This window comes from Ranitomeya variabilis, chromosome 6 (genome assembly GCF_051348905.1).
Source record: "Ranitomeya variabilis isolate aRanVar5 chromosome 6, aRanVar5.hap1, whole genome shotgun sequence".
NCBI classification, from domain to species: domain Eukaryota; kingdom Metazoa; phylum Chordata; class Amphibia; order Anura; family Dendrobatidae; genus Ranitomeya; species Ranitomeya variabilis.
The window spans coordinates 175,660,422-175,684,820 of NC_135237.1; the positions used below are offsets into that span (position 1 = coordinate 175,660,422).

A 24,399-nucleotide genomic window follows, 5' to 3' on the forward strand; every position below is an offset into this window, starting at 1 on the left:
CTTCTGCTTGATTTCGTTTCTCACTCAGCACAATCTATCTCGCTTCTAATCCTTTCTTAGGGCGCCGCCGCTATTCTGAGCAGGCACGGTCCCGTTACGTTCTTTCAATGCCAAGCCTCTGCCAGGATCCCACCCCTGGCAGAGACCCTACTGTCTCTTCCTCCACAACACCCTCTCTCACTAGGTGTTGCTTCGTTCGATCCAGTCAGCCTTCTCTACTAACTTCCTGCCTGACCCCCAGTTTACCCACTATGGTGGGGAGTGGCCTAATGAATAGCACCCTTAGCTCCCCCCGGAGGCCCAGCTGTGAAACATATTGGTGTCTGTGATACCTGATTGGAGGAACTCCTTCAGTGCCATCGAACGCACCATGGCTCCCCTTAGTGGCGGAGCCACAGTACTGCAACGACCAGGACTCTGGGGCGCTGCATATGATTGTTAAATAAGACAAAAAAATATATAAAAATGTGTTATACAAATAGAAAATACACATGTAACACATGTAAAAAAAAAAAATATATCCAAAATTTTAATGAACCTTCAAGGTGTTCTAATTTCAGAATCGTTGTTTTCCTACAAGGTCCGTTCGTAGTAAAAAAAACAAGCAAAAAAGCCTGTTCTTCACTCATCCGCCCCAAGTCCAGCATGGGCCTCCACCGCTGCTCTACATGTCTGTTGTCTGCACCACTGACATCACACCAACAGCGCTGCAGACAACAACTTAGCACAGCCGCTCTACCTTCATAGACAGCACAAACCACTGAACTCACTGATTGGCTGTAGCTTTTCACACCACATATACCTGGAGCAATGGTGGAGAGTAAGTAAAGCACAGTTTTTGTTTTGTTTTTTCTACCGGCGCTTATAGGAAAAACTTTTCTGAAAGTGGACATCTTCTTTAACTCCCATGTATTTGGTATCCCCGTGTACAGTTATTTTTGTCTGTGTCTGGCTAACCTACATATCACAACATGCAATGATTAATATTTTAACTTTGCAGCTTTTTGGGTGGATCTTCAACCGGATAAGTCGCGATATGTTTATACTTCTCATAGTAATATTGATGTCTATACAAGGTATTAGCAACATTCAAGCTCAGCTGAATATAAAAGGGGAGTTCAGCAATATAGCTCAGGAGGAGCTATTGGAGTGGATAAAATTCAGCACGAAGCCAAGTAAGTTTTTCTCCCCTAAATTGAATTCTGTTGACACCATCAGTGACATTTAGGATGGTGATGTTGAAGGATGCAGATAAATGAAGATGAACTGCAATACACAGACTCATGAACTCTGAACCGTACTGATTCTTAATTGATAGTTGTAGCAGTTGATATTGATAGCATATTGCAGTAATATGGCACCAGCATATGTTCAGCATGAGACTAAGGATTTTTTACACCACCCGGTTTGCAGCATTGAGTGACTTCCAATCTGTAAATATGTACCAGTTGGAGGTCATTTATTAGCCTGTTTACACAGGAAAACTGTGTTTAACGATACTCACTGAATGATAATAATAATTTTATTTCTATAGCACCAACATGGACATGTACAAAGAATAAAGACATTACCGAGCAACACATAGTTCAACAGTTGCAGGAGGAGTGAGGGCCCTGTTCAGAAGCTTACAATTTATAATGATGAATTATAGTTCATTCAATGTGCTCTTATTCTCAGCAATACGATTCCTGTTTACACAGGACTATGTGCTGCCGAGAATGATCTTTTGTGCAGAACAAAAGATAAATTTACCCGCTTAATGAGCCTTTTTCCCATCCATCTTGTGGTCAGCCTCTGGAAGGTACTAGATTATCGTAAACGAACATTCCTTGCATCTGTCACCTTTACCTTGTTAAATCATTCACTTTAATAGATCAAAAATGCTGCTTTCAAAAAAGTGAGAAGAAAGTTTCCTACTATTGCAGTCATTTTGTCGTAGCAATAGCCAGAGTCATTGCATCTGCTGATCAGCAGCAATCCCATAGATCAGTGATGGGGAACCTTCTAGAGACCGAGTGTCCAAACTGCAATCCAAAACCCACTTATTTATCTTGAAGTGCCAACACGGCAATTTAACTTGAATACTGATGTTTTAGTTTAGAAAAACAACTCATTCATTAGCGCTATAGAGTCTTTAATAGCAAAGCACTTGTAAGCGCTGCACACCAAGCCTAGGATACTAGCCACTGATTGCAGTGGAGTGGAGGTCTGTTCTTGAGAATGGAGAGGATTTTTAATCAAACGTAAAATCACAAATTTGCTTGTTTTTTACAACTTCATTGCAATTGTAACCCTTTATCATGAAGAGAATAATACTTTAAGCCAGGGAAGTCATATTCAAATACACAGAGGGCCAAAATTAAAAGCTTGGATAAAGATGCGGGCCAACCTTGATATTTGTTAAACAAAAATGTGTACAATTGTGGAAGTTTTTCCTTATCAAATAAAACGATAAACCTTTGGAATAATATAAGATGTTATGAGAAGTAAAAAGAATATGGCCCAATGACATAATTTAAACATGTAATAACAAAAAAAGCTTGAATATAACAGATAATAAAGTATGATGCAAACAAAAGTTCCCCCAAACACAGTATGATACCTCCACAGTGAATTCCTCTACACGCACAGTATGATGACCATACTGTATCCCCACTCCCACAATCCCCCCAACAAAGAATGGTGACGACATCACAGTATGATTCTTCAACTGTAATCCCCACACAGCCCTCTATACTGTATAATGTCCCCACATAGTGGCCCATACTTTATAATGGCCCCATATGATGCTCCATACAGTATAATGGACCCACATGATGCTCCATACAGTATAACCCCACATGTTGCTTCATACAGTATAATGGCCTCACATAGTGGTCCATACAGCATAATGGCCCCCACATAGTGCTCCATACTGTATAATGGCCCACACAGCCCTCCATACTGTATAATTGCCTCACATAGTGCTCCATACTATATAATGGCCCCACATAGTGCTCCATACTTTATAATAGCCCCACATGATTTTCCATACAGTTTAATTGTCCCATATGATGCTCCATACAGTATACTGGCCCCACATAGTGCTCCATACTGTATAATGGCCCCACATAGTGCTCCATACTGTATAATGGCCCCACATAGTGCTCCATTCTGTATAATGGCCCCACACAGCCCTCCATACTGTAAAATTGCCTCACATAGTGCTCTATACTGTATAATGACCCCACAGAGTGCTCCATACTTTATAATGGCCCCACATGATATTTCATACAATATAATTGTCCCATATGATGCTCCATGCAGTATAATGGCCCCACATAGTGCTCCATATTGTATAATGTGTCCACATAGTGATAATTTGCCCACATAGTGCTCCATACTGTATAATGGCCCACACAGCCCTCCATACTGTATAATTGCCTCACATAGTGCTCCATACTATATAATGGCCCCACATAGTGCTCCATACTTTATAATAGCCCCACATGATTTTCCATACAGTTTAATTGTCCCATATGATGCTCCATACAGTATACTGGCCCCACATAGTGCTCCATACTGTATAATGGCCCCACATAGTGCTCCATACTGTATAATGGCCCCACATAGTGCTCCATTCTGTATAATGGCCCCACACAGCCCTCCATACTGTAAAATTGCCTCACATAGTGCTCTATACTGTATAATGACCCCACAGAGTGCTCCATACTTTATAATGGCCCCACATGATATTTCATACAATATAATTGTCCCATATGATGCTCCATGCAGTATAATGGCCCCACATAGTGCTCCATATAGTATAATGTGTCCACATAGTGATAATTTGCCCACATACTGCTCCCTACAGTATAATGGCCCCACATAAAAAAATAAATAACTACACACCTCTGCCCGTTCACCCACTGCTGTGGACTCTTCATTTATCACAGCCCTACCTGTGGGCATGCTCACTATCACCTCAGCACTACCCCTGCCACTCTCCTCTGCACATGTGCCATGACCTCAGCACTAGCGCCACCACCCCTCCACACGCGAGCAGCCTGATGGGATTACAGAGGAGAGTGACGGCAGCGCTAGTGATGATGGGGATGGCGCGTGAGCTGAGGAGAGGGCATGCATGCAGAGTATATTGGCGATAGCTCTGAGGAGATGGGTTTGCCACCACTGCCATTAATTATTGTGTAGCTTACGGTGGGTGATAGTTCTTGTGAAGCCGAGCAGTTTGTTCCCATCAGAATACAGCAGATAAAGGGAGATACTGCACAACAAATGGCACTGAAAAGAAAAATGTATTTCTCATGTCCATTGTTCACATTGTGTTATGTGTTAGATGGCAACGTTTCGAGTATAACACTTTTCTTGTCAAGGGACCAGTTGACACACCCACACATGTAAGATACACCTGAATGTTTCCTAATTTCCCTCCTGGGAAAGCCCACCCCAAACCCAGGAACCACTATAGCACATGTCCACTGAGTTATTGCTATACTCTTGATGGTGGGTGTTCTACCTGAAATGTTGCCATCTCCTGCAGTGTGAATACTGCACATTAGAGATTAATAATAAATTGTCTGAAGCATTTTTGTGTCATTTTCTGGCACGTTATCCTATTATACACTTTACTAGCTGACCAATGATTGTTGTCAATGTTTATCTTAAAAAAACACCTTTCTGTACCTGAAAAAAATGATTATGAAAAAATAATGGTTTTGTTGTCAGTTGATGACATGATATCAATGTCACCAATGTCTATCCTGAGAAATATCTCCCCCCTCCCACCCGCCTTTATGCACCAAAGAAAAATCATTCATAGATATATATTCTCCAGAAATGTAATAAAATGGTCTTCATCATGTAAATCAATCGGCAGCCCTTCTTAGCGACGTGTCAGGTTGCAGTCTGAAGAAACACAGTTTCTTAGAGCTGTGTCTCAACTGACAAAGGAGCTGTATTATGAGCTATAGCTGCTGGAAAAAAGCTGTGAAACGAGAAGAAATAAATCTGCTCCTTAGCTGACTGAACACAGAGGACTTAGGCAGGAGAAACAAATCCTTTGTACTTAGTCAGCCAAGGAGATGATTTATTTTTTCTGCTGTCACAGCCCTTCTCCAGCAGCTTCTCCATATGTGCTTATTGCCTCCTGCCTTTGAGACACTGGTCTCAGGAGCTGTGGTTTTTCAGACTGCAGCCCGTCCTGAATTATGACTACATGATTAACATTTTATTACATTTTTGAAGTACCGTACCTCTTTCACAATGATGCGACTACACTTTCAATAGCCACACTACATCCATGGTGCAGACTGCTTGGTTCATTAAAATGATGACCGAAAAATGCACTGCACCAGTTGTACATTATCAGATGGTAATAATAAAGAATTGAATGGTGAATATTTTTTAAGTTTAATATAGTCTATGCAAATCCAGAAGATTAGCACTAATGAATAATTTATAAAAATGACTTAAGTTTATGTACACAGTATTGCTCATTTTTATTAATGTGGAATTGTAGAAATTAAAAAATGTAATACATTCTGAATAATTTATTTGCACGATTTCCTTACTATTGCCAAGACGCAGTATTTGCTGGAGCAATGCCTACAATGGCAAGTGTTAAACTGTCAACAGGACGCCCCGTTGTCAACCACCCTCACTATGAAGATGCTGGTTTACGGTGAGTTTTATTGTTAAATAGTATGTGGATTAAAATTACATTTGTTAATTTGTATTTTTGTTTTTTCCCGTCAGTAGTGAATTTTCCTTACGGGGCCAATAAATATTAATTTGGAACAAATATTACATTTTAAGCATGCATAGCTATAAAAGCAAACTGTGATTTGCCTGGAATGTTACTCAGTCTGGGAGACTTTCCTTTTTGTATTGCACCACTGTTTTCCAATATCATTTCCATATCAATATCACTGTCTTTGCCTTTAAAGGGAACCTGTCATCTGAATTTGGCGGGCCCTTTTTTCGGTCCGATGGGCGGTGTTTTCGGGTCTTTTATTCACCCCTTCCTTTCCCGCTGGCCACAATATTGTCTTGAAGTTGATTCGCTTTCCTCCGTAGAACACGCATGCGCAAGGCAATCTTGCCCAACTGCGGGCAAAGCCGAAAAGCATTAGTGCGCATGCGCCGGCGCACTATGTCCCGGAAGTATTTCGCTGTGTTCCGGGACATAGTGCGCTGGCGCATGCACACTAATGCTTTTCGGCTTTGCCCGCAGTTGGGCAAGATTGCCTTGCGCATGCGTGTTCTACGGAGGAAAGCGAATCAACTTCAAGACAATATTGCGGCCAGCGTGCTGCCAGCGGGAAAGGAAGGGGTGAATAAAAGACCCGAAAACACCGTCCATCGGACCGAAAAAAGGTCCTGCCAAATTTAGGTGACAGGTTCCCTTTAACATTTAAAGTGAACCTGTGATGCCCTTTGTAGCATGTAAACTGTCCCCAGTACGTTGTTAGTGATGCAATGTGCATCCCTAACACATTTTTTTTTCATTAAAAATGGCAGTCTAGTCATGTTGAGAAAGCACTTTCTATAGTTATATCGTACCTGCTCATTTAGTAATAGGGGTGTGCTTCATTGGGTTCAGTCACGGTTATCGCCGCCCACGCAATATGAATGATGTTCCCAGGGTTGTGTCGACGTCACTCAAGTACAGTTTGACAAACCCACACTTGCGCAGTGTATTATGGAGCTGCGCTTGTCCAGTGTCAGGGAGCCAAGCATGCGCCGTGATGAGCGGCTCCCCGCACATGCACCATGACAAGTGGCTCCGGCCGCACTGTCAGTGAAGCTGGGTACTACACACAGCTTCAGTGTGCACACGCGGGGAATCGTTGGTCACGGCGCATGGGCGGCTCCTCGATCGACACTGCACTAGCGTGACTCCATGATACACTGCTCAAGCGCAGGATTTTCATATCGGATTTGAGTGACGTCGACAAATCCCCGGGAACTTCATTCGAATTGCATGGGCGGCGATAACCGTGACTGAACTCAATGAGGGACATTCCTATGACTAAATGAGCAGGTACGATATAAAGTGCTTTTTCCACATGATTTGACCGTCCTTTTTAAATGAAAAAAAAGTGTTAATGATGCAAATCGCATCACTAGCAACGCTCTGGGGACAGTTTACATGCTACAAAGGACATGACAGGTTCCCTTTAACTTAGATTCTTACTAAACTATTTTCTAAACACTGTCATCATACTGTACTTGATACAAATTTCTGAAAGTCTCTGATTTACCTAACTGTTTGAGTTAAAATTGTGTTTTGTCACTTTAAATACCGATCAGATTTCAGCATTTATTTTTTTCAGTCCGGTTCTGAGATCAGGGTGATTAATTAGCATAGGCAACAAGTAGTGTCATACTATAAGATAAAGAAGTCCTCTTATCCATTCGTGGTTGGGGTGTGGAATATCTGTCTGGATGTGCCGACCAGTGAATAAGTGTTACAGAAACAATGCAGCTCAGTGAGATACTGTTTTCTAATCTCCCGAGTTACTGAAAATCATTTTAGTGATGGCCTTTCCTAGTATCCTCACTTTATAAGATGGGAACTATCCGTTGAGGTTAGAGATAAAACCGAAGACAGATGCTATAGAAGAAAATCATCATCCACATAGTACACATTATAGTTATCATGTGATTGCTCCAAAGTCAAAGAAAAACAGTATTTTGGTGACAGATGCCCTTGCCGCTGGCATCAGCGTCTAGTTTTCTCATGGACACATTTTCGTATCTATTGTGATTGTGCTTTGACACATGGTACTATTGCTAAGAGTCATTATGTGTGAAGAGTTTTGTTTTCTGCAACATCGGGATTATTCCCTTTTTCTTTTTCCGTCTTCTGTGTAGGAAGTTCATTGTCTTTGGTCCTTGGAGGCTATTAGTTACGCAAGTGTGCTTTTGTGTTTTCTGCTTATAGTAGATCAATGTCTGGTTGCCATGTCCTACCATATAAGTAAGTTCAAGGTCTTGTAGTGTTCTTCTATTGCACACAATAAAGGCTAAAACAAAGAAACGCTACCTGATATGAATGGTTAGGCATACACTTCTGAATATCAGCCATTTACAGCTCACAAATGTGAAATACACTGGTATATTAAAAATGGTATACCTCAGTGTCACTTACTCTGGGCCCCTTTTTGCTTACAGAGCACGGACAAAAATGGTTTACTCAATGTACAGTCGTAAACCAGCTAAAGAGGTAAAAAAGCGTCTGATTGACATGGGTGTCCAGTATTTTATATTGGAAGATGCTTGGTGCACAAGAAGGACAAAGTAAGTATTTGGAATTGTTATTGCAAAATTAGGATCTATAAGCCTCCATTCATAATTTGCTGGGTTTTTTTAAGTAACCAAATTCATGAATTACGTGTGCCAAATTCTTCTGAAAATGCGCTCCCAATTCACGAATTTGGAACAAAGTAAAAAATTGTCTTATTTATTCTGTCTTCAACTATTTTTGCAACCATTTGGGAAGAAAAGTTGGACGTTTCACAAAAAGGCACCAAAATACTGGGGTACTCAAAAATAAATCATAAGAGGAGTGGAGTTGTACCTAATTTTGCACAACTGATAAAACAGGCGAAAACATCTGGAATTGCTAAACTCCACCCACAAAGTGGGAAAAAAACTGATGAGCGGTCCTTTCATTGAATTACAGCTTTCTTTTGTGTAAGTGTGCACACAGAGGTAGCTGTCAATCACTGATAGGACCGCCCACTGGACTGAAAATCCCAGAAAAAGTAGAGGTTTACATGTTGAAAACACAGGTTATACTGAATCTTTTCTCACAAAACTGCTGTATATATCAATCTACTCGGCTCCACCTGCTCTATAGCATGGTGCCTGCAGATTGCACTGCATTTTGATGGTGACAGGTTCCCTTTAACCCATTCCTGCCTGAACAATTTTTCATTTTCTGCATTTTGACATTCTTGCGGTTTTTTTTATTTTATGGACACTGTATAATAAGTCATGTTACCTTCATTCTGTATGATTATGGAGATTTTACGTACGTTTATATAATATTTATTATGTTTTACTACTTTAGAGAAATAAAAAAAAAACTGTTTTGCTTGCGTTGCGTTCTGAGACCCATAACTTAGGTAGTTTTTTGGCGATGAGGCTTTATGAGGGGACAGTTATGAGGCAAAAAAATCAGTTCTGGCATTTGTATTTTTTTCCATTGTTCACCTTGTAGAATAATAATGCATTATTTTTGTAGTATATAGCTTTTTTCGCACTTGACACACACATAAATATCTATCAGCTGTGAGGCAGTGACCGGTGTTATATGCGAGGGTCGCTATGTGTCCCCCAGGATGTGCAAAGAAACATATGGAGTCCTTGGGAGTGCATTGCAGTCACAAGCATAGCTGTGATTGCAATGCAGAATAGAAGTAAGTGTTGATCTTGGACAAGCTATTTGTCCAAGGCAGATTTAAGAAAACCTGTTCTGGGCTTTTATTTTTGAAACGGACTACAGGATGGTAGTAGGGCAGTCCATTTCCTCCCCAAGTTTTCCATGTGGCCGGCGGCCACAGGTTCTTTTGTAAAAACCCTTGCAGCAGGGGGTTGGGTGTGTCAGTTTTGGTCCTGCAAGCAGGCAGAGCAGAAGGCTCTGCAGAGCTCAACCTTTGTAAGGCAAGCAGAGCCAACAGCCCTGGCACTCTCGACGTACATGGCGGTGCAGTCGCCGACGGCAACCAGTCACGGACTGTCTTTGTTTTCCCGACTGCAATCCGGAGGATACAACGTGCTGTGCACTGTGTGAGTTTGGACATTAAACACATTTTGCTTTGAACTTTGCTGGGTCACTGCCTCATCACTGCACAGTGTGGATACCGTAGCACTACACAGCCTAGTTGAGCAGGTGGGGAGGAGAGTGTAGGGTCATATATCTTGGATTAGTCACCTTTAGCGATGAACGAATATACTCATGCTCGGGTTTTCCCGAACACGTTCTGGTGACCTCAGAGTATTTGTTAGTGTTCGGATATAAAGTTTTCATCACAGCAGCTGAATGATTTACAGCTATTAACCAGCTTGATTACATGTGCGGATTCCCTAGCAACCAGGCAACCCCACATGTACTTAGCCTGGATAGTAGCTGTAAATCATTCAGCTGAGGCAATGAAAACTTAATCTCCGAAAACTAACAAATACTCGGAGGTCACCCGAGCGTGCTCTGCAAAACCCGAGCAATGAGTATATTCGCTCATCACTAGTCACCTTACCATGACCATGACTGCTCTTTCAACTATGTTTTTCTTTGAAAGATCACTGCTTTTAGAGTAAAACATAAATGCTTATAATGCAGGAACCAAGGTTTGGGTAGCATGAATTAGCTGATAGGTTTGCATTAGGAACACTTTGCTTGTAAAATGTCTTTGTGTATAGGATTTTTAGGCTAGTACAACACTGCATCTAGTGTGAAATCATTACCAAATACATTTAGCTGGAAAATATGTAGAGCATTTTTTAGGATCACTGAAGGAACAAGTTGTATAAATGTACTCATTGTATGCCTCCCCCTTTTCCGGAACATGACAGCTGATCTGATCATCTGTCATGTGCCCCTAACAGCCGCGAGTGGAATTGCGATCCACCTGCGGCTATTAACATGTTTAAATGCCGCTGTCAATCTCTGATAATGGCATTTAACATGCACGCGCAGGAAGCACTTCACTGATCACGCCCATTAGCCCCTGTGTCACGTGACCACGCTTTGCCGATGGGTTGGCATGACAACCCGTGGTCTGCATGAGACCCCTGTGCTTGTCATTGCCAGATTGCTATGAGCACCGCCCAGTGGTCGGCGCCGTTAGCAAGTGAGCATTTCTGCTACAGCCCTGCTGTGTGCAGTACAAGTGATCAGATGATCGCAGCTTCTAATCTCTCATGGAGACTGTTGAAGCAAGTAAAAAGTAAAAAAAAATTAGTTTTAAAAATTATTAAAAAATATATAAAAGTTCAAATCGCCCCATTCAAAATAAAACAATAATAAATAAATAAATAAAATGCAATAACAGGCGATCAAAAGATCATATCTACACCAAAATGGTATCAATAAAACATCAGGTCAGCGCGCAATAAATAAGCCCTAACCCAGGTCTCGGAAAATGGTGACTTTTTTTTTGGACAAACTTTGGATTTTTTTCCCACAACTTAAATAAAAAAGAACCTATGCATGTTTGGTATCTACAAACTCGTAATGACCTGGAGAATCATAATGGCAGGTTATTTTTAGCATTTAGTGAACATGGTAAAAAAAAAAAACAAATCTGAAATTGCACTTTGTTTGCAATTTCACTGCACGATGTGGTAAAATCAATTGTGCCATTCAAAAGTACAACTTGTCCCACAAAAAACAAGCCCTCAAATGGCTATATTGACGGAAAAATAACAATGTTATGGCTTTGGGGCGGCCTGTGGGCAGGTATCTTCTTGGTTTCTTTGGCCTAGAGCTCCAAGATAAGACTCTGCTTACATTCCCGCCACAGAGCATGAGAATGTCATTAACTGAAAACTTCTAACACTGATTACACAAGAACCACAAGACGGATTTCTTCACTCCAGGTATCATTTTAATCAGTGTAACAGTGGCAACATGACAATGCCTGTAGTTTACTTAGCAAAATCCTGATGACAGGTTTGCTTTAAGTTGGGTGAGTTAAGTGATTTTATACTTTGTAAGGATTACAGTTTAAAAAATAGAAGACAATATTTGTACAGACAGTGGAGAAGCAGGTAATGCAAGGAGGTTAAAAGGTGTTCTCAGAGAATGTGATAAAAAATGGCGCCTGTGATATTCAAACTGCTGCCATACTTGTCATGTGTTAGGATACCTGCAAACTTAAGAAACCTTAAGGTTACTGGAGTTCACAACCACTGTGTCTGTCGTCCGTTATGAGGCTCGGAAACCTTAAGGGAGACTTTAAGATTATTGGAGTCCCCATCTGCTGGGACACCTGAAAGCTGGGAAATAAGGTTACCTTAGTTCACAGCCACCTGATGTCCCAGCAGCTGGGAACTCCAGTAACCTTAAAGTCACCTTAAGGTTCCTATTAGCTTACTGGGTCACGAAGAGCGCAGTTCGTGAGACCTGGTGGAATCTCTGTGCTACGTCAGACTGCGCTTTGCATGACACATAGACAGCGCAGTACGACGTACTACAGCGATTCTGCCAGGTCACACGAATTGCCAGACTGCCTGTCACGAGACTCTGTGAGACCCAGGCAGTTGTGAACTGATGTAACCTCACTGACGTCACTGAGGTTGCATCCTCATAGCCGACTTGTGTTGTTAAAAGGAACCTGTCACCCCCAAAATCAAAGATGAGCTAAGCCCACCGGCATCAGGGGCTTATCTACAGCATTCTGTAATGCTGTAGATAAGCCCCCAATGTATCCTGAAAGATGACAAAAAGAGGTTAGATTATACTCACCTGGGGGGGCGGTCCGGTCCGATGGGCATCGCGGTTCGGTCCGGGGCCTCCCATCTTCTTACGATGACGTCCTCTTCTTGTCTTCAGGCTGTGGCTCCGGAGCAGGCTTATTTTGTCTGCCCTGTTGAGGCCAGGGCAAAGTACTGCAGTGCGTAGGCATCAGGAAAGGTCAGAGAGGCCCGGCGCCTGCTCACTGCAGTACTTTGCTCTGCCCTCAACAGGGCAGACAAAGTACGCCTGCGCTGGAGCCGCAGCATGAATATAAGAAGAGGATGTCATCATATGAAGATAGGAGGCCCCGGACCGCGTCGCTCATCGGACCGTACCGCCCCCCCAGGTGAGTATAATCTAACCTCTTTTTGTCATCTTTCAGGATACATCGGGGGCTTATCTACAGCATTACAGAATGCTGTAGATAAGCCCCTGATGCTGGTGGGCTTAGCTCATCTTCGATTTTGGGGGTCACCGGTTCCCTTTAAGGCGCTCCATACACTTCAGACTACATAAGACATTGTGGGATCGTTGGACTAGTTCAGAACTGCATAGGATTATTATGATTTTGTTTTTTTATTTGTAAGAACGAGGACATTTGTTGAGGATTGTTTTTGTGAATAAACAATTTTTGTGTGTTTTTTTTTTTTTCTCTTTTTCTTACTGGGTTAGTAATGGGGGTGTCTGACAGACACCACTCCAATTTTAACCCCAGGGGTTGATGCCAGCTGGGAGTTTTGACAAATTACAGCTGCCTTCAACATCAAATCCCACTGAAAAGAAACAAGCCAGCTCACCAGTAACTACCGCAGGTGCTCGGAACTCCGCAGCAAGCAAACATAGTACTCCTAAGAAAAGAAAAACATAGTTCCTGCTCCTTAAAATTCTACTTTATTTCATCACTAAAAAGTCTGTATGCACATGGTGTACAAGCTCCCTTAGATGAATGCCAGCCACGGGCCTTTGCCTCTGCCTGTGGCTGGCATTCATCTAAGGGAGCATGTACACCACGTGCATACAGACTTTTTAGTGATGAAATAAAGAAGAATTTTAAGGAGCTGGAACTATTTTTTTTTTCTTATCAAATCCCATTACCTTGATTGCCACCGCACCAGGGCAATCGGGAAGAGCTGAGACAAGGGTGCCAGATTTGGCGCATCTATTGTCATGTACCAGTTCTGGGGCGGCTGCGGATGTTATTTTTAGGCTGGGAAGGGGCCAATAACCATGGACCTTACCAGCCTCATAATATCGGTCCACAGCTGTCTGCCTTAACTGGTTATAAAAAATAGGGGGGACCTCACTTCATTTTTTTTTTTAATTATTTATTTATGAAATGGCAGGGAAATACAGTGAGATGGATTTTTTTTCTCTTTTTTATTTTGCCTTATGTACAAGTAATTATACAGAAAATAAGGTTTTCTAACATTTTTTCATATAAAATCCATTTTATCTTCGGTTTTGTATGTTTTATTGTCAGTCCGTAAAAGTGGCGTAATACTCTGATAACATTGCAGCCAGAGATGTCTTCCCCATGCTGTTCCCATTCCATTTGAGTGGTTTTTACATCCATCCCTACGATTTTTTTTTCAGCCCCCCGACGTCCTGGTAGGGTCTGACTACTGTAAACAAGCACCCGAGCATTACGATTTGCTCAATTTGAGTAACAAGCACCTGAGCATTTTAATGCTCGCCGATCAAAAGTCCTAAACACACATACCCCTCTCAGCCGTGGAGCAGTGCTGAAGTGAGATGGATTAAATACTTTCACTGACTGAGCACAAGGAGGAGGTTCTCTAGTTTCACTGCTCAGCACAAGGGGTGTATGTGCTTAGTCAGTGATTAATTCCGTCTCATGTCAGTTCTGATCCTCGGTTGAGAAATGTATGTGGGCTTATGACAGCAGCTCCTTTGACAGCTGAGATACAGAGATGTAATAAATCTGTTCAATATCTCTGAAGCATACATAATTTAAATTAAGAATGGATTTTAAGGGACCTCTCACCATGTCAAAGTGCCTCCTTTTTGCCCTTATTTTATTCCTTCCACTGCTCTGAGTATTCTGGTTTTCTTTTTTTTTTGTTGATACATGTTTTTAAAATCTATTGTATGGTTCTAGAGATATGGGCCTTTTTATTTTAAGGTCTTTACCAATGGGCATGGGTGGTAGAATTCTCTGGGGGCATGTGTTTAGGTTGCTCTGCATTATTACCCTATGAACAACGCCTCCTTGTAAAGACCACAGAAATTAGTGTTACATTAAAAAGCTCATATCTCTGGAACCATATGACCGGTTTGAAAAAAAATAAACAAAACCAAATGCTCATGGGAGCAGTGAGATGAATAAAGTAAGCAAATGTGTCCAATTTTGAAGTGGTGCAGAGCCAGTATTATTTTTCTGCAGTTGTTTATATTTATTGTAATGTTTTCCCACATACCATATGTATTTCATTACATTCCTCGGGAAGTAATTTTGCTACATATTTTCCCCTCCCCCATAAGGGTTTTGCCATTTTCAATAAGGTGTCCCTGAAGCTATCGAAAATGGATGACATTTTTATGCAGTAAACTTACATTTTTGCATTTCTCTTCCTTATGTTGTCCTGACTTCCCCATTGTAATTTGCTTTTTGCTGCTCTCCCAAACTGCGCAGAAATCTGGCTAAAAATCAGCCTCAGTCAAAGCTAAATATATGTATATAATCCGAGAGCAGCATTATGTAGGAGAGAAGTCCAGCCACACCGCCAGCACTGATTAGCAGCTCTCTGTCATTATACAATGTACACATAGAGCTGTAGTGTGTGCGGGTTATCCACAGCTCAACCATTGAGTTATTATAGATCTGCAGGAGAGAAAACTGAAACTCTATGATAACTTCCACACCCAGTATACTAAGTGACACATCGCTGGAATTGGGGTCTGCTTCCCTACCTCAAGGTGCTGTCAGATAACATAGCAAAGACCTACTGTCAGATTCTCTTTAAGTAAAGTACTTTTATATATCATCTAATAGAAACAAGCAGTGAATTTCATTCAAAGCCTAAGCATATCGGTTATAAAATGCTGACCCCTTCTGGTATATTTTTTGGTGGAGAAGGGATAAGTTTAAGATTTCCTGATTACTGTATCTTCATTGATGATTACTTTTTTTTATATTTTTCAGAACTGGTTGCACCATGTCAGAGATCTGGGATATCGAGGATCCTTCTAATGTTGGGAAGAGCCCATTATGTTCTATTTTGGCCAAGGAATCATTGCCTCACTTTGTCACTTTATTTGAAAACAACGTTTACAAAGTTTTAAAAGTTTCCATTTAGGTTACAAAAAATTCCATTTCATATCAGATAAATATGTTTTTAATTCTGTTATAACCTGGATTTACAGATGTTTGCAGTCTGAGATTTTGTAACATACACAATGCTATGCAAATCTTTATTGCTAAGAAAATTGAAAAATGCATTACATTCTTCTATGGAGAGCTGCAATCTTTTTGTTCAGTATTGCTAAAGCTGCGAGTGAATGAAGAGAACAAAAGACCTACAAAAACTGCCTTAAAATGCTTTTCATTTGGCAGAAGTTTCTGTTACTTAACAATTTTTCAGTCAAAGCACCAAAGAGAATATGAAATATGTATATTTATGTAATAGTAATTGGTGTTATGTTCTAGCAGTGTTTTATGTAGGTGTATTTTATTATACTATACTACACGTTTTTATATTGATCTGTTCTGATTCGGTTTCATGACTGCTGCTGTGGGAAAGCGGTGTCTGCTATAGCCAAAATGGAAGATCCATAAGGAGTGCAACCTTCAGGGCCAAATTTAATAATTCCTATGTGGGGCCATGCCACGCAAGCTTATGTTGCATTCGAACCACACTCATCGGCACATACCAGTTTTCCTCAATGGCCGTCCACTATAACCACTGTAAAATGGGACTGTGTGGGGAATTTGCTATTTCTATCTAATGAGCAATGGTACGTTTTTATTTTCTTCCTGGTTTTGATATTGTTTTATTTTTTGGAAACTTGTTACATACAGTATTTTATTTGGTACATTTTATGTTATGTATTTCCTTTGACATTTCCACTTGCTCAGTACCTTGCCAAATACCGCTGCAAAGAGTAGTTGGCAAGCAATCAAATTCCAATATATATATTTAAGAAGTATCGTTTCTCCTTGCAGAGATTGACATGCTAAGCATGCCGAGATGAGGAGACTTAAAGCCCCAATGCTCCTCTGGGAAATATGCACATTTTCTCTTCAAAGAGGAAGAGGACTAGAACTCTAGTGCCACCTGTTGGAAGTAGCAATCCTAACAGTCAATGTCGACCCTTTAACGAGCCTTGAAATATGACTTAGGATAGAAGCCAAACGAGAATCTCAATTTGCAGACACTGTGTTTCGGGGTACTGCCCCTCGTCAGTGCAACATGGAGATCTGGTTTGGCTGAGTGAGAGGCGTCTGACCGGTATCCAAGAAGTATCGTTTCTCCTTGCGGAGATTGACATGCTAAGGGTCGACATTGACTGTTAGGATTGCTACTTCCAATAGGTGGCACTAGAGTTTTAGTCCTCTTCCTCTCTGAAAAGACAACTAGCAAATTATATATCTGAAAGCGATAATGGCCATTTCTGAGCATTTGCTTTTTTCAGTGTTTTTATTTGTTAGATGTCATTATTTTCTGCATTTGAAAGCTAAATTGTATGACAGTAATTACTTTTTCTCTTTTTTTTAATTAATCAAGATTTAGCTTTAAGTGTCGGTCAGGTTTTTCTAGGATTTCTTGCTGACTGAAATATCCTAATGTAGTTCCTTAATCAGTAGTTTCCAAATATAAAGAGCCCTTTGTGTATATGTGAACGTTTTAAATCAAAAGCAGTTACGCGGTCAGTATCCTGGTGCCCTTGAAACAACACATTTGTCCTGTAAATGAAAGATACTTCATGTAGTCGGTTTTTCCTACATCCTTATGCTGTGTGCACTTTAAGTTTTCCCAGGTGAAAACATTTCAGAAAAATAGCAGGAGCAGTTTTCCTGAAGCGTCTTTGCTAGTGTGTTTTCAGTTGCTTTTGCAGCTTTTTATTTCATTCTTTCAAGTATACACTACAGTCAGCAGCTCACAAACACTTGCCTTAAGAATAAACCCTGAAGCCATTACTAGAAGTGACAAAAGGTGAAATATGTGCACAGCAATGTCTTTTTGACATTGATGTGCAATGTTAATTTTTTTGCAATGCTTTTTCAGGTGAATTTCTTGCAGAATCCACATGAAAAAGCCATAGTTTGCACATACTCTAAAGGCTGCAAGTTTTATATGACAGATACAGTACTTGTCAAAAGTTTGGACCCTCCTGTAAATGCAAAGATTTTCCTTGTTTTTATTGGTATGTGCACATTGTAGTTTCAGACTGTAGGCAGCAAAACCAAGACAGAACACATATGGAAACCAGAAGACAAATTAAACCTTATATTTATCAAAGTTCCTCTGTTGACCATTTTACAAACGGTTTCATCAGGTAGTCATCTGGAATGGCCTCCTATAAACAAGTACACTCTTTACGTGAGCCATTCTAATGAATATATATATATATATATATATATAATACTAAATAAACTAAAATCAGAATATTCTTGTAAAATGTCCAAGCTATACAAGTGTAGTCTATCTTTATTAAAGCACCACTTGAGGTTTTATTGTTTCACCGCCGGAATGGTATCACTAACACATGATTCCTGCCCCTAGTAAAATACATACCATCTGCTGTCTTTTGCCCTTCCTGGTGCCTATCCGTCTCCTTTCCGCCATCTTGAGACCACAGCTTCTGACTTACTGCAAGTTGGAGCATACGGTCACAAGCTCTAAGGCTATGTGCACACGCTGCAGATTACACTTCAGATTTTTCCAGACTGATTTTTGTAAATCCGCAGGTAATCCGCACCGATTTACTGAGGGGTTTTTTTTTTTCGGTTTTTGTGCGGATTCCACCTGCGGTTTTACACCTGCGGATTCCTATTATGGAGCAGGTATAAACTGCTGCGGAATCCGCACAAATAATGGACATGCTGCGGAATAAACAATGCTACGTTTCCGCAGGGCTTTTTCCACAGCATGTGCACTGCTGATTTTGTTTCCCATAGGTTTACATGGTACTGTAAAAGCATGGAAAACTGCTGCGAATCTGCAGCGGCCAATCCGCTGCGGATCCGCAGTGTGTGCACATAGCCTAAATGCAAATCTATGAGAGCTTTGTAGGCTCTTTAAATGAAGTTCGTGTGAATTTGATCAACCATTGTAGAAATATATTTACTCTGATGGTAAACCTACTGAAAATAAATAAAAGGGCACTATTACTATACATTATAAATGTGACATTTTATTATCACACTCTTATATTGTACGATGAGCCTAGATTCCTCCATACAGGCCCCCATACACATTAGAGAGTTGTTCCCCGAAGGCTCTCAGAAATCTCTCCCTACTTCCCCATACACAGGAAAGCTTGGCTCGGCAAACCAGTGTTCTCCATGCTGTCACATTCACCTGACAGCAGCTTATCTCCACCAGGATGTCTGGAGACCCTCATACACATAAGAATATCAGCCGATATTGGCAGGTTTGGATGACTTTAGTCTAATGCTCAGGAGACTATAAATCTCATCATTCTTAGGGCGTTGACTACTGTACAATTGCATTTCTGGACCCTTAGATATGTCAGTAAATAAATCTTCCAGTGCATGGGAGCGCATAGACGGGAACAAGGGTCCAGAGCTTGGTGGGAAGAATTTAATTAATGATGTAAACTTGTAATCATTTCACAAAAAGTCCTTCACACAGGAGAGACTGACTTTTGATTTAGAAAAGAAAGCAAGTTTTGGACAAGCGACAGACTGGCATATTATACGGTATATGTGCCTGTGATGAAAGCGTTTAAAATGTATGAACGCAATTGTGAAGAAGCAAATGACTGCAATAGATAGAATGTTGCAGGTGACTTTTCATATCTGCAAAAAACAATGCTGAAGATCTTCAGTAAAATGGTTATCCACCTGAGAAGGGCACCTTAAAAATAAACTGCTATTGGCATGTACCGCTGCGGCCAGTACATTTTCCCATTCTGTTCATCGCTCACCATAAGTTGAAAAAGTAGATCGGGTAAGCGAAGTCTTGACAGACACATTTTTAAAAAGATTTTAATACAGTTCAAAATGTGCCAGCTTATTAGGAGCCATGCAACTTTCGGTAAAATTGGCACAATTTACTCCAACAATCTTTTTTTTGTTTTGTTTTTTTTTAAGATCAGTTTATGGAATGCCAGTCTTCATCAATCTGCCCCTATACCTGTACACTGATATTAGAAGTCAAAGTTTGGACTTATTTTACAGACCATAGGCTAATATATGCATTGGAGTAGTAGATACTATTTTAGTTATTATTAGTTACATACTATTATGATTATTATAATTTAATGACATGGTAATTTTGAAATAAAGGCAAAGCTGAAACATATAATAATAATCTTTATTTGTATATAGCGCTAACATATTCCTCAATATTGCATACAGGCAATGTACTTTATAAACCGTATTACTTATTGATAATGTTAGTTTTGTTAAAAATTTAATTAAAAATTTGTATGTCAATTTGTTTTTTAACTTGCTGATATTATGTTTGGATTGTTTCCATATACAATCTGATATGTCACTACATAACTACGTTTTCCCTTTTAATGATTGCATTCAGGTAGTATATAAAGAAGCTTTTGTTTTTCCTTCTGTAGACGCAGAGGCTTTTGGGAGTCTTGGGGTACTTTCACATTGCATTTTATCACAGGCTAAATGGCCCTGTGGAGTCTTACGTCCGAATCTCCCCTGCACAACTGGATTTGGGTGTATGCACGAGACTATAATACTAGATTATCATGGTGCTGACAGTGAACATGTGCTCTGTTCGGCATCATTTTTGTGTGTCTACACCTACTCAGACATAGTGTGCATCTGTGTGTCCGCAACAAGCAGGAGTAGACACCCGAAAATGATGCATGACAGAGCGCACGCTCTCTGTCGGCACCATTCTAGTTTACGGCCCCATCGGGCAGTTACCCAAATCCCGTTTTCTGGTAGGGGTGTCGTATGTAAGCCCCAACAGAGCCACCTAGCATGTGATAAAACGCAATGTGAAAGCACCATTACACTCTATAGGCCTAATTCATCAAAACTTTTATGCCAGAATTCTGTTGTAAGAGCTGTGAAAAGTTGCAAAATTTATGCACAGCTTACTTATCGGAATCTACCCTGTATGCTAATATCTGACCATACTAGATCCTTGAGACAGAATATTTGGGATATTATCCCAAATAGAGACACCCACATGTAAAAAGCACTATGTTCTTGCCCCTCCCCAATAACAAATAGGGTTCTTGTAGCATGATGAGATACACACAGCAGCCGTCCAAGTTTCATATAAGGGTGAGATGCAATCTGCAAAAACTCAGTTTCTGAGACCTGTGTCTCAATGTCAGCGGTATCATAAGCACACATACTTTTGTGAGCCAAGGAGAAAGGCTGTGGCATCCAAAGAAATAAATCTTGTCAGTAGAATGAGTGCAAAGGATTTTTTCTTTTGCCTCAGTCCCCGGTTCTCCATCAGTCATGGAGATTTATTTATTCCAATGTCATAGCCCTTCTCCAGCAGCTTCAATGTGTGTGCTTACTATACATATCCTCTGTCAGTTGAGTCATAGGTCTTGGAAGCTGTGTTTCTTCTGTCTGCATCCTGTCCTGACACTTGACTAGGATGGGCTGCCATTCAAATTCTGTGATGGGGGCCATTTTAATTCATTTTTGGAGAACCCCTGTAAGGGTAAAAGTTAGCTTAAAGCAGTCCTTAATGAAAAGATGTAAATACATCTTTTCCCCCCAAACTCGAGATTATTCTTACCCTGGAGGCCTACTCATTTCGCCTTGACGCTCTTGCAGCTTTGCGCTTTAATCCCAAGCTGTGGTTGCCATGTCCCATCTTAGAACTTCATCAGGAAATATAACTCTGTGTAAGCATACAGGAGAGGTGTTTCCTCTACAGCTTCCCAAGCGGGTCATGACCAGTGCCCAGAACATTAGCAAATTAACAGACTCCAGAGATGACCAGGAGGAAGACTTCAACAAATCTTCAAATAGTTGAGGCTAGGTAAGACTAGGGTGGGCACTTCCATTCCTAGTATTACTGTCAGTGATCTGTTCAAGACATCATCACATGCCAGGCAGGATGGCAATTAATGCTGAGTGAGTGTGGTAGCAGCAAGGACAATGTGAATAATCCCCACTGCAAAAAACTGAAATGAGTAGCAGGAGCAGGCTTTTAGTTTACAATTTTTGTCAACTCATTTGAAGGCTGATCTCTTACACGAGCAAATGTTTAGAACCTTACTAACATACAGTATAGAGGCATGCCCATGGTTTAGGTACCTAAGTCATAGTGACAAGTTATCTTACAGTAAGATTTCAAGCTATTAATACTAGCAATAGACAGCTTCAATAGTCTGTGACTGCCTCAGTATTTGTGTATGGTTGCTGTATAGAGAACCAAATTGGAAGTGTTTCTGCTCTATTTGGAGTTAAAACACGAAGTAGTAGATACAATTGTAGGTTTATAGTCAACGCGTTTCAGAGTCCAACTCCTTCCTCAGAACAACCATACAAAAAAACAATAAACCTACAATTTTATCTGCAACTTCGTGTTGTAACTCTAGAGAGCACAGAAACTCTTCCGGTTCTCTTTATTAAAATTCTATGGAAGCTGCTGCCTCTGGTTCTTAGGCTCCTTAAGTGCTGTGTATCACACAACCTTACAAGATGAGCGGTTTTACATTTTTTCATCAAACATTTAACCTGCATTTCTTTATATGATCGTTGTAGGTCTCACCAAAAAAATGATCAACAATGTCAAATAGTTTTAACAATTTCCGGTCTAAATGTCATATCTTAATATTTTGCGTTATGTAATAACAGAAAATCAATAAAAATCAATGCCAACCTCACTTTAAACTAGAATTTTCTTTAGGTTATGTTCATACTTATAGTATAACTTTCCCTCTACTATTCTTTGTTTTTTAGCTACAAACAGAATCTGTTATTTTGCTTTGTTTTACATTATACATTTCCTGCTACTGTACAAAGGAACATTCTCCTGGTTGTGCAATGATCCGGAAGGCTTAAGAGGAAATCCATATTGAAGAATGGTTCAAATGTTATGTAACGATATGGCAGCAGGTAGCAGGTTTTTGTATTCTCCATTTAGGAGAATTCAGCTAAAACTAATTGTGCATCTTATATGGTTTGAACATAGTATCTGAATTTCCAAATTTTATAGTTGCATCTTTATTCTAAAGGGATTGGCCATTTTTTAACAAATGTGGAGATATGATTTTATGGCACTTACTAATATACAAGTATTAAAGAATGAAAACCTGTGGTTAAGTGCCACACAATTAGGTCCTTAACACGTCTTTGAAAATGAAGATACTCAGCTCAATTCATTATTGCATTTGCGCCTGTTTTTGTTGCATTTTTAGTGTTTTTTGCTTTTTTTGGTTATGCCATATTCATTTTTCTGTTTGCACATTTTTTAAGTCTTTTTTATGTGTCGTTTTCTTTTATAAAGTTCACTACTGTTGGCAAGGTTTAGGGTTTTCAGATGTTTTCACCTTATTCATCATTGGCTGCTTTTTGAAAAGTTGCAAAATATATTGCAAATGTACACCAGTCTCCCCCTGATTTAAGTACGCCACATATTTTTGTGCAATTTTGTGAAATGTGCAACTTTTTTTTGTCTAAATGTTGGAAAACGGTTATAGAGAAAAATAAAGACTGTTCTTTACTTTTCACAAAATTCATGAACTGCGTGTGCCATTTTGAAATTTTTGCCACAAAAAAGTAACAAATACCATAAGACGTAAAAGAAAAATGACTTAAAAAACTTGCAAATGATGAATCCTGTCCAAACTAGCTAATCCCTTTAAGACCCCTATATTCTTTTGATGAAAGTTGGGCAACTAACCTTCATATGCCTCCTGATTCTCCCCCTGATAAATTATGTTGAGGGATTGAAGGAACGGACAGTTAGAATTTCAAAGCCTGAATCTCTAGTGAGGAGATAAGCCACTGTCACAGGTGTCTGACAGTAGCTTTTTGTTCTCTCCCTGTGTATCGGGAAGGAGGGTTACTGAGAAATAGCTGTCTGCCAAACCATGTATTCAGGTAGTTTAACACCCTCTGGGCCAATTAAGGTTGAATTTTAACGTAGTAGACAACCCCTTTAAGCTTGTCTTGTAAAATCCTTTGAAGGGAGAGGACAATTGCATTACAAGTGTATTAATATATAAATAGATCAAGTATTGTAACTGTAGTGCAAGATAAATTTATAATTTTAATTATTTTTAATAATATATAACTTCAACACAAATAAGATAAAGGATAGAAAATATATAAAAAACATGTAATAAACCGGATATAATAAAATGCTATGACTACATTAGAGAACAAAACCCGTAGTCACTTCTATATAGGTCTTTCATCTTAGAGCTAGTTTCTTATACCCCTTTCAAACCTTTTTTGTTCTTATCAGGAGTTTTTTTTTAATAAAAAACACAATGAAATGTACTGAAGACAATAGATATAGTGCCGTACACTGACTTAATGCTTCAATTTGAAAAACCGTTTCCATTTACACTTCCATAACTTTGAATACATTGCAATATTCATCATGTGCCCATAGTATCCACAACTGCGTTCACAACTCCGCTGCTTGATGGAAACTGTTAACAACAAAATATTTGGGAATACAGCTCAGGGCTACAGTACAAAGCGAAGAATAATGCAATTTATTTACAATGATACTCAATATTTATGGGGATTAGTTATGTATGAACTATAAACCTGT

General features: G+C 40.0%; 1 protein-coding gene across 2 annotated transcripts in view; it reads left to right on the top strand.

The window, feature by feature from the left end:
• Nucleotides 1-24,399, top strand: part of DPY19L1 (dpy-19 like C-mannosyltransferase 1) — a 272,489-nt gene that overhangs the window by 240,627 nt on the left and 7,463 nt on the right. Inside the window, exons 19-22 of one of the 2 annotated variants that reach the window (XM_077269279.1) lie at nt 1,001-1,175; nt 5,581-5,680; nt 8,176-8,301; nt 15,627-15,780. In XM_077269279.1, coding sequence (XP_077125394.1) covers nt 1,001-1,175; nt 5,581-5,680; nt 8,176-8,301; nt 15,627-15,780 — 555 coding nt within the window. Of the gene's footprint in view, nt 1-1,000; nt 1,176-5,580; nt 5,681-8,175; nt 8,302-15,626; nt 16,179-24,399 lie in introns of those variants that run through there. The other variant, XM_077269278.1, reaches the window with a different exon arrangement.